At 38.2% G+C, this 12142-nt stretch overlaps 1 protein-coding gene across 1 annotated transcript; it reads left to right on the plus strand.

The window, feature by feature from the left end:
• The first annotated feature begins 2142 nt into the window (after positions 1 to 2142).
• Positions 2143 to 7604, plus strand: Tapdelta (Translocon-associated protein delta). The gene is made up of 3 exons (XM_088275388.1): positions 2143 to 2617; positions 6455 to 6608; positions 7154 to 7604. Exons 1-3 carry the CDS (start codon positions 2363 to 2365, stop codon positions 7252 to 7254), a joined length of 510 nt encoding a protein of 169 aa, XP_088131514.1. The 5' UTR covers positions 2143 to 2362; the 3' UTR covers positions 7255 to 7604.
• Positions 7605 to 12142: the final 4538 nt, after the last annotated feature.

A 12142-nucleotide genomic window follows, 5' to 3' on the forward strand; every position in this document is an offset into this window, starting at 1 on the left:
TCATTTTTGTTTTTTTTTTGCCTATTTTTACTTAATATATTATTTTTTATAGATAGTCCGCCTCCGTAGTGTAATGGTCAGCACGCTCGGCTACCGTTCTGGAGGTCCCGGGTTCGATTCCCAAGGGGGGTAAAATAAATATAAGTGATTTTTTCACTGTCATATTTATTCAATATTACCCTGGACTGGTACCTGAAGCGGAGGGCTGATCACCTTTCTTTCATGTGTAAACGATCAAGATAACACTGCGGTTATATGACGCAGTGCCCTATGCACCATGGGGGTGCGGATAAGGGTTTTATTATTATTATTTGACATCTCATCAGAGATGAAGAAGAATATGGAAGTCTGGGTATTTACGGGGTTGACGACCGTCATGGGCTGCAAAATATCGCAAATAGAAGCGACAGCGACACGACCGCCGCGCAAGACGATCTGTATTCTACTAGCGGCTGGCGAAGTAAACACACACGTTATGACATGCGCGTATACTTACATAGCAAAGCACAGAAACGTTTGTGTATTGGTAATTCTATTCCCAATTTTTTCAAATGATCGACTTTATATTATTTTTTGACATCTCATGAAAGATGAAGAAGAATATGGAAGTCTGGGCATTTACAGGGCTGACGACCGTCATAGGCTGGTTTAAGTGATCACTTTACACACGTGTAACATTCACCAATTCTACCCATTATTGACAACCACACTACTCAAATTCTTGGAAGTTCTATATATATATGATCCAATTTAGAAACCTTGTTCTTGAATCACTAGAACTTCCCTAGAGGCATCTATTGGTGAGATGTAAAGAAACTTTTCACTAAGCAGAAACTCTTATATTAGTATGTGAGGTCCGAATCCTGGATTATATTCACACACATGAGAAACGCCAGAAAATACCATTTTCATTTTTAAGTATTTGGACACACTCAAAATGTTGTGAATGACTTTATATTTTAATACTTTCATGTAATACATTTCGCCCACTCCTTTCAAGAACGTCATAAATCAAAAAACTTGATTTTTCAGGAGAACGTTTTTAAAGTTTAAAAGTATAATACAATGTGTTAAAAATAAATATCAAGCCACTTATTAAACTTTTTCATATGCAACAGATCTTTTTAGGTAAAACCTGAAGGTTTTTTCTCCATTTGAAAAATATTAAGTATACTTAAATATATTTAAAAAAATAATTAAACAGTACCTTTTTCTCAAAATGCAAAAACAACACTTTCTGCCCTGTAGCGGGTAAATATTAAGTTTAAAATATGCCGCTTTTGCTGGGATACAGTACATTTTCTGGGCATTTCGAAAACATGCACTACTGAAAATTTACGATTTTTGATTTATAACGTTCTTGAAAGGAGTGAGCGATTTGTTTCATCTAACGGTACTGGAACACTTGTGATGAGGAAGACGGAAACGCGCAAATGAAGGCAATTATTTATTTATCGAAAATTACAAAGTTATAAGGGCGAAAAGAAAGCGACACCAATATATCGAAATAAATAAATAACAAACGGCTGTATAAGGTTCAAATTTCGACCCGTATCACTAATCTACTTTTCGTTAGTTAGAAGGTTTTGCCTCTTAGCAACAAACTCGCCAACATTCATAAATTCTGTACAAAATTAATAATCTTAATAAAAGCCCAAGTGTTTTTTTTTACAATTATTATTGAATTAATTTTTACCGCATTTGGGAATGTGAAAGAGGCGAATAATGCGTGTAAAGACAGAGTAGTGTGGCGTTCTATTCTCTCTGCCTGCCCTTGCGGAGGGGCTGCGTGATGGCTAGTTTAGTAAGCCAGGGTTTTTGCCTAAAATTTTCACTCATGAACTACATGAAATTATAATAACTTTAAACATAAAGAGTAAATCCACTCACGAGTAGGCAAAGGCTATGAAAATTTAAAAGTTGAAGCCTGAGTAGGGTCATAATCACTTATCAGCGGTGTTGCACAAGCTTCACTTGGACGTTAGGTAATTAAAAAAAATGACTAGTTTGGTAAATGCCTTTATTACTTTATACCCCGTTTTTAGATTGTAAGTAGATACTTTTAAAGAAAATAGTATGCGAAGAGAATGCTTAATACATTTTTTACTTCTGGTAACATTAGAGACACGTCAAAATTGAAATGCGTCATAAGAAAATAGTCGTTAACGCCAGCATTATAAGAATTATACTTGCTTGAATTTTGAATATAAACCGTTCTGACGTTTCCTACGTGGAACAAAATTCAGTAAAAATTTCACAAAATCATAACCTATTTCTTGAGGGTCGGCTGCTGCTCGTCGCTGTGGCATTTTGAAGAATATCGAAATATCCTGTGATAAACAGTTTGACGAGTATTTCAAACATGGATTCGAAGAGCGCGTTGTTTTCTCTGGCCCTGCTGACGGTGGTCGCGTCGGCATTCGCCAATACTTGCGTAAACCCGAAGGTGTCTGCTACATCCTTCACGTCCCGGGACGCCGCCGTGCTGACGCACACCGCCTTCGTGACCGAGTTCACCCTGAAGTGCGACAACCCTCTTCCCGCGGGCTTCGCCCTGTACGCGGAGGTCGAAGGGAAAACGATGCCGGCTGCTAAGATCGGGGGGTCGAGATACCAGGTATGTGGACGCTCGCATTCGGTTCTTGTTTTTAATTTATAGCTTATTATTAAGGCTGCAGTTATATCCGGATGCCTCAGAAACTCAGAGGAACAAACACACGAGAATAGAAAGTAATATGAAAATATCGTTTTCATTATTTTTTTACGTTACGTACAATTCAAAATGCTTTTTTTAAGACCCATTTGTCTTTGATATGTAAAAAAAGTATTTTTTTCATACATCAACGGCCCACTCTACTATCCATGTCTTTATAAGCGCCCTTGAGATAGTATTTTACGAAAATGGCGCTATACAAATTATCCAAATTATAACTTACTAACTAACTAACCATCACGCCGCTTCCCCGCAGGGGTAGGCAGAGAGAATCGAACGCCACACCACTCTGTCTTTGCAAACATTCTTTGCCTCTTCTACATTCATGCATCTCCTCATACATACTCGCCGATTGTTACGACAACTAACCATACACTTACAAGTATTTGGCATACCTGATCGTGCCATGTTTTTCTCGGTCTTCCTCTGCTTCTTTTTCCAACTACATTCGCCCCGTAAATTTGTTTAACCGTTCTTTCTTCACTCATACGCTCCACATGTCCAAACCATCTCAACACTCCTTTCTTAATTTTATCGATAATGCTTATCCCAGCCTTACATTCTTTCCTTATTTCATCATTCGAACATCTATCAAACATCGTTTAGCCACACATTCGTCTGAGGGATCGCATTTCGACTGCATTCAGTCTGCTTTCATCCTTCTTTTGCCAACTCCATGTTTCACTTCCATACATTAGAGTTGGAACCGGGACTCGGTTGTGCACTGCCAGTTTAGCTTCCGCTGATAGGTTTTTATTTGCTAAAACTGATTTTAGTGCACCATTCACTCTGTTCCCAGCATTTTTCTCCGTCTTATTCGAGATTCGATTAGATGAGATGAAGCTCGTCATCAATGTGGACTCCGAGGTACCGTATGGATCTAGCAAACGATTTAAAATCGTATCCCGATTTTACTGTGAATTAACATTAAAAAGCTTTCAATATACCTGTCACTGCCAATCTAAATAAATACAAGACTGTAAGTCCATCACCAAATTTTCTAGAAGTACCCCGGTGTAGGCAGTGAAAGGGATTAGTGTTTAGTTCAATTAGTCAGCTAGATCCGACTCCGACCCGACGTTGGCCGGTACACAGACGCCCACAACCCCGACCAGCACAGCAGACAGACACGGAACAGTGCAAAGACATTGACAGAGGTCAATCATCGCATTATCACTCAACCATTATCGATACTCTATTTCGGATCCCTTTCACAAGTAACGACACATCGCTCACTCCTTTCAAGAACGTCATAAATCAAAAAACTTGATTTTTCAGAACGTTTTTACTACTACTACTACTACTACTACTACCATCACGCCGTTTCTCCGCAGGGGTAGGCAGAGAGGATGGAACGCCACACTCTTCTGTCCTGACACTCCTAGCCTCCTTCACATCCATACATCTAGTCATACATGCCCTCCGATTACGCAGACTTTTGACACCGCCAGATTTTAGGTTCTGATTGATCTGATCGTGCCAAGTCTTTTTCGGTCGTCCACGTTCTGTTTTCCCTCTCACATTCGCCACATATATTTTCTTAGTCATTCTCTCGCTATCCATTCGCTCCACATGTCCATACCACCGCAAAGAGCTCTTTCTAATCTTTTCAATTATTCCTCGTTCAGCCTTACATTCCTTTACATTGTAAGAACGTTTTTAATGTTAAAAAATATAACACAATGTATTAAAAATAAACATCAAGGCACTTATTGAACTTTTTACTGTGCAATAGATCTTTTTAGGTAAAACCTGAAGGTTTTTTCTCCATTTGAGAAATATTAAAAATACTTAAAAAAATAATTAAACAATACCTTTTCTTCAAAATGCAAAAACAACATTTTCTGCCCTGTAGCGGGTAAATATTAAATTAAAAATATGCCGCTTTTGCTGGGATAAAGTAAATTTTCCGAGCATTCCGAAAACATGCACAACTGAAAATTGACGATTTTTGATTTATGACGTTCTTGAAAGGAGTGAGCGACATGTATACGTATATACACATATACATATACACATATTTTTTCTTGATACACGCCTATCATAATCCTAACAAACGATGGACATAAAATCCAATGGACATCCTCGGCGGAGACAGCATCCTGCGTCTCGTGAAGAAAACAGCTTCAGTTTTCTGGACAGTGAGCTGTAGCCCAGCGTCATCCAACCAACCCTTCTTATGGCCTCTTTTCGGCCAGACGCAAGGTCCGCTTATCCTTGGCTGTCATAATGACGGCCACATCGTTCCCGATAGTTACCTAAGACAGCGTCGGCATAGATTGTTTCTCATTCCTATACACAGGACCAACCTGCCGATGGTTATGCCTGTAGGAAGAGCTACCGCTATGTTGAACAATATCACATTGGATATTGATCCGTTCCATACAACTTTAGCAATAGTATTCTTTCTTATTTTCTATTTTTGTTAATGTATACGATTTAAATTTAAGTTTGTAATGTGTGTGTTAACTATAAATAAATAAATTGAAATTGAATTGAATCGTCAGCGAAGGTGACCATCTTTGCTTCTTCTGGCATGAACACCCTCAGCAAGTCATAGTACATGACATTACACAGAGCCACTCCGAGAACCAAGCCTTGCGGAACACCCGCCGTACTATTCGCTTCGTGCCCGTGCAGTCATACTCCAGTAGCCTGTCCTAGAAGTAGCCTCCTACGAGCCTGGACAGGTGTACTGGAGCGTCGTTCTTCTCTCTCCCCATTTTGCAGTGCTGAACGCGTTCTTGACGTCCAGCGCGATCAACACAGCATGTTTGCTCGCCTTGGCGCTTCCCTGTCATGCGTGTCGGACTGTGTCCACCACTTGAAACCTAACCTAACATAACCATAGGGTTATAGGTTGGTCTTGTATATAGGAATGGGAAACAAAACTAAAAACCAAAATCTGATGCGAGTGTCAAATGTCAGGGATCTGGGCGTTAGGTTTGTGAGCACCCTGACAATTTCACCATCACATAGAGGCGGTCAGTGGTAATGCATTGAAAATGCTAGGATTCGTTCTGCGTACTGCCAGGGTTTTCCAAAATACCCGCGTGCTGAGAACTCTTTATAACTCCTTGGTGCGAAGTAGACTTGAGAGTGGCTCCGTGATCTGGGGGCCACACGAGCTTAAGTACTCTCTTATGGTAGAGAAAGTCCAAAAGAAGTATCTCTACATGAGAGAGTGCGGCTATTATCCTCGGCTCTACCCGACCCAGTTCCTCCAGGGTATGCTCGGCTACAACAGTCTAGAGACTAGAAGGAATGTGTATTTGATGAGGCATTTCTATCCATTGTTGCGCGGTATGATGGATAATCCTGAAACTATCCGGAGCATCGGTCTGTATGTTCCCGATAGTTAGCTAAGGACAGCGTCGGCATAGATTGTTTCCCATTCTTATATACAGGACCAACCTGTCGATGGTTATGCCTGTAGGAAGAGCTACTGCTATGTTGAACAATATCACATTAAATATTGATCTGTTCCATGTGTCTGGAGGAGTTTTCCGAAGCGGGATTCTTCTACACCTTTAAGTCTTCTTGCTTACTTTTGATAAACACGCCTTGATTTTGTTTTGTATATATTGTTTGTTATGTATATATTAATTTTTTTATCGTTGAATAAAATTGAATTGGAATTGATTGATTATATCATAATATATTATTATAGGTTAGTGTTATCTGACTGACTGAAACTAGTGGTTTGAATATGCTGAACAAGCCCCGCATTGCTTTGCGCAGGTTTCCTGGACCGAGGAGGCGGCGCGCGGCGGGGAGCGGCGGGTGCGCCTGTACTCGGAGGAGGGCTTCACGGCCCTGCGCAAGGCCATCAGGTCCGAGGAGCCCACCGACTCCGTGCCCAGCGTCGGCGAGATCGCCATATCCTACTCCGCCGGTCAGTCTAGCGTCTTCACTTTTATATTTCTTTACAAAAATGTTAGTAATATTAGTATATAACCACTCGCCGAGATTTTTATGTCTACCGGTTTCGAGATGTACCCGTCTCTTCGTCAGGACAATCACTACTACAGCATGCAAACAATACCACCCTTCACCACCATAGCACTATTTACACACTTAAAACTACACAAAACATTTTGTTAACCTGTTAACCAAACGGGACGCATAAACACGTCAGACGTAAACAATATCGGGTACGGGTAGGACATATGAATACGTCCTTGAAATATCGCTCACTCCTTTCAAGAACGTCATAAATCAAAAAACTTGATTATTCAGGAGAATGTTTTTAAAGTTAATTAATTTGTTAATTCCCAGACTTCCATATTCTTCTTCATCTTTGATGAGATGTCAAAAAATAATATGAAAATAACTCCTGTGATTTGAGATAATCCATATTTTGTGAACAAGTATTTGGACACAATAAAAATGTTGTAAATGTCTTTAATTATTTTACGATGTTGTCTTTGTTGATTTTAGGCTTCGGAGGTCCGTGGGTTAACTCCGAGGTGATCGCCGCCGTCATGGCGTTTGGCGTGTCGTACGTCGCCATCACCAACAAGAGAAAGCTGCTTTCATAAGCTTGAACCGCAAGTCCTGCCACACGTCGCGTCACTTCACAAATGATATCGAGAATGACTCCTTGAGTGAACATAGTCCAGCGAAAACCCAGGTCAAGCTGGTCCAGCTATCACACTGTTGTCGGGCGGTTTTGTTCATCGACCCCTCCCTTGATTATACCCTGGCAGTCTGCCGCCCGACCCTCAGTATACTAATCACAAGTAGCCGCAACACCCAATTCCCGTCTGTACAATGTTTGCAGGCGTCTCCCGCGCTCTACCAAGAGTAAGCAAATGCAACGCTTTTAAGCGATTCCCGCAAAGCATGTGTTGATTGAACTGTATCAAGCTAAAACCCCCATCAAGAAAAAGACTGAATTATGAACTTGATATAGCTAAATCTCACATTTGAGGCTCTGAAACAGACTGGATACAGCTAAAAACCTTGTCAAATAGACTCTTAATTAAACTATGTCAAGTCACAAGGAACTTGATATAGCTAAATCTCACAATCGAGGCTCTGGGACGAACTGGATACAGCTAAAAGCCTTGTCAAATAGACTCTTAATTGAACTATGTCTAGTTACAAGGAACTTGATATAGCTAAATCTTACAATCGAGGCTCTGGGACGAACTGGATACAGCTAAAAGCCTTGTCAAATAGACTCTTAATTAACCTATGTCAAGTTACAAGGAACTTGATACAGCTAAATCTCACAATCGAGGCTCTGGGACGAACTGGATACAGCTAAAAGCCTTGTCAAATAGACTCTTAAAACTATGTCAAGTTGCAAGGAACTTGAAATAGCTAAATCTCACATTCAAGGCTCTAGAACGATCTGGATACAGCTAAAAACCTTGTCAAATAGAATTAAAATATGTCAAGCTAAAATCTACATTGAGAATTACACTAAATAATGAGCTTGATACAGCTAAATCTTTTATGGTCACATTTTAGAACAAATTTTACTTATAAAATTGTTATATTATCTAGTGATTTGGAATTAACTAAACTAAACTAAAATTTGGATTATTTTTTTGAAAATTAAACACTTGAATATACCACTTAACCTTTTAACCGCGTTAACTTTGTTCCTAAGAGACGCCCGTGCGCGGCGGTATTTTGCCGTCTTTTAAATGATTACTTTTATCATGTATTTAGTTAAGTATGATTTATTTTCCTAAATAAAAACGTTCAACGGGATTCATTGTGCCTTTTTGGTACTCTATAATACACGTGTGTCACATTATTCTTGAAATATATCATAATATAAACAAATTAGATCATAACATAAATAAATCAAAGCACGCATCGTGTGTCACGCTTACCCACTGGCGATGCGTAGCGTCGAGAGTGAGACAGATATAGGGCATGATTATGGCGCGGACTAATTACCGACCGCAAGAAAAATCAGGGATCTGTTCTTTTATTTATCCTTGTGATGTTACAAATTATTAGTCAGATATTTCAACAGATGTCATAAGGCCGAGGATTGACGTATTATTTTATCCAAAGTTCCACACCATGAAAAAATCCCTCCAAGTTGAACTGAGGTTGGAAACTTGGAGCAAAGTGAAAACACAAACGCTTATGTCAGCCGCGTATGGGGCATGTTTTGTTAAAACACATACGGTTATGCGAGCCGCGTGGATCTGGTTAATGAGTTTTATTTATATATACCACTAGTTTCAAAAACTTACAGATATTTTCGTCTTTGAGTAGATGAAAACACCTGTAAGTTTTCGAAACTAGTCGTATATAAATAAAACTCACTAAGTGGTTTATTCAAGTGTTTTTTTAGTGTAATTTATAAAATTATTATTGAATTGATATATTTTTCTTTGAATCTACAAGGTATATTGAATTTTCTTACGATTAATTTTATTATTATTTTTTTATAACAATTTAAAAATAAAGGGTAATTATTTAGTGCGGCCTATACGGCTGTCCAAACTCGAAACACGGTAAGGGACATTTTTTTCGTAGTATGTTTTTTTGCATTTTTGGACTAAGTAGATTCTACTTATGTTTTAAATATTGAAAGCATTAACTTTGTGGATCATCTTGATATATTATTTCGAGAAATAAAAATACTTTGTGTTCTGATCCACTCACATTTTTATTTAACCAACTAGTTTCGGCAACAACCTGTTGCCCTCTTCAGGGTTACATTTATTACTAATAGATGTAACCCTGAAGAGGTAATAAATGTAACCCTGAAGAGGGCAACAGGTTGTTGCCGAAACTAGTTGGTTAAATAAAAATGTGAGTGGATCAGAACACAAAGTATTTTTATTTCTCGAAATAATAGATTCTACTTAGTCCAAAAATGCAAAAAAACGTACTACAAAAAAAATGTCCCTTACTGTGTTTTAAGTTTGGACAGCCGTATACTCGGACGAATGTTTTCACAAACACATACGGAGCAGGTTTAATTTTGTTTATCATATTGCCTGTACGGTTCCTCTCAGCCCTGCGTTGCTGCCCATGGAGATTTTATATTACCATACCACAAAGGCAACAATGCTTTTAATATACAAAATATATATTCACTATACCTATGGTCGCCAGGTTGCAATTCTGAAAAAGCTGCCAGGTAAGCTGTATGCGCTTGTGAAGTCATTTGTGGGCCTGTACCAGCCTTAAGATTTATGTCACAAAAACGTCACAAATTTCTCTTTGCAAAATGTATTATTTTATAAGAAAAGATCCCTAGTCTAGATATATAACTAACTAACTAACTAACCATCGCGCCGCTTCCCCGCAGGGGTAGGCAGAGAGAATAGAGCGCCACACCACTCTGTCCTCTGCCTAGATATATCGTATGTAGATTTATATTATCCACTGACACTTGGTGATGGAATTGCATTTTTAATATATTATTAGATTAAAACCAATATTTTTAGCTTTTCCGCTTTATTTTTATTTGACCAGCGACCGGGTTTTGTCGTCACCAGTCTGATGATGTCGGTAACGACGAAACCCGGTCGCTGGTCAAAAAAAAATAAAGTGGAAAAGCTAAAAATGTAGGTTTTAATCTAATAATATATATCGTATGTAATATTTAGTTCAATGTATGATTTGTGAAGTGAGTGAGTTCTAAGTTATTTGTATTTTGTAAAAATAAAGTTTTTTTAAAAAAAAAAAAAAAAATATGTTTTTTTACTAACACACTTTGGACTGGAATGGTATTTCTACCCGTTGGGCAGTGATGGGATTCCAAATTTTGAAGAACTGGTTTGCCCTTTAGGTAGTACCCCTATCCCCCACTCTATAAAAATAGTTTTTATATTTTGTAGTCATACAGGTGAAAGTGACCAACTAACTATATGTAAAATGTTCAGGAGGGCCATTTAAGTCACTTTTGCTCGGCAACAAAATAAACATCAATGCAGTAGTTAGTTACCAGAACAACCGGAAAATCTTGACAAACAAATTGTAAAATTAAACAAATCCTTATACGGTCTAAAAAAGTCACCAAAATATTGGTATGAGGAGTTAAATTCTGTATTACTAGAACAGATGTTTGTGCGTTCTAAAAACGATTATTGTTTGTACATATACACGAAATGTGAGGTTAAAACTTACTTACTAGTGTATGTTGACGATATTCTTATAGCAGGAAATGATGTGAAACACGTTGTTAAAATTAAGAACGAATTAAAGAGCAAATTCGAGATTAAAGACTTGGGTAAGGTGAATTATTATCTGGGAATTAGAGTAAGCCAAGATGTTACAAAGGGTGTTACAATTCTAGACCAAAAATTATATTTAGAAAAAGTACTGGAAAAATTCAACATGAGTGACTGTAACGGAGCAGCAACATGCTGTGACTCAGGTATGATTTTTGAAAATCTAATAAGAGAAAAGTCGGAGAGTGCAGAGATTGAGCACAAGTGTAGACAGATTATCGGAAATTTGATGTACGCAGCTGTAGGGACAAGACCAGATTTGTGTTTTATTACTAACAAGTTGGCTAGATTTCAGAGCAAAGCATCTTCTGATTTGTATAAAGCCTTAAAACGAGTACTGCGATATGTTAGAGCCACCCTTGATGTTAAATTAATATATACTGCTGATTCTAATTGTTATTTGGAAGGATATGTAGATGCAGATTGGGCAGGCGATAAAACGGATCGGAAATCCACGACAGGATATATTTTTAAAGTGTTTAATGGCTGCATAAGTTGGGCATCCAAGAAACAGCAAAGCGTCAGTTTGTCATCTACTGAAGCTGAATATATTGCCTTGAGCATCGCTTGCGCACAAGCGTGTTGGATAAGGGGAGTATTGGATGATTTTGAAATTAACATTACAGGAAAGATTTTAATATTTGAAGACAACCAAGGTGCGATCAAGTCTGCATTGAATGCAGGGACGCAGAGACTCAAACATATCGATATAAGATATCATTTTATCAAGGAGAAAGTTGAAGATGGGTGGGTAGTGTTAAATTATATTAAAACCAACGAGCAAATTGCAGATATTTGTACAAAGATTGTTAACAAAGTTAGGGCTCAGTATTTGCTAAAGAAAATTTGTAATATGTAGTATGCGGGTGTTTATTATTATTTTTTTTGGATTTTTCATTGAGGGGGGGTGTTAGATTTAAGCAATGAAAACATTGTATACCGCCATCTGTGGGCGTCGGATGTAAGCAAGCAGAGGTGCGCAAGAGAGCGGCGCAGAGCGAATAAGAGGATCTACGACAGTGGTCGGTCGATTAGAAAAACACGTATATTGTTATTAAATAAACTCAATTAAAAGTTAATCTTTGTTCTCTTTGCATCCTTCCCTATTCCCGTCAACAAACGGGAACGAAAAATACGAGATACCAATAAGTTGTTCAAATATTTCAAATAAATATAGACAAACTATGGTTATAGACAATTATCGATAGAAAAATAG

This window comes from Brachycentrus maculatus, unplaced genomic scaffold (assembly GCF_059751285.1).
Source record: "Brachycentrus maculatus isolate JH-2025_06_01 unplaced genomic scaffold, ASM5975128v1 h1tg000852l, whole genome shotgun sequence".
Classification (NCBI taxonomy): domain Eukaryota; kingdom Metazoa; phylum Arthropoda; class Insecta; order Trichoptera; family Brachycentridae; genus Brachycentrus; species Brachycentrus maculatus.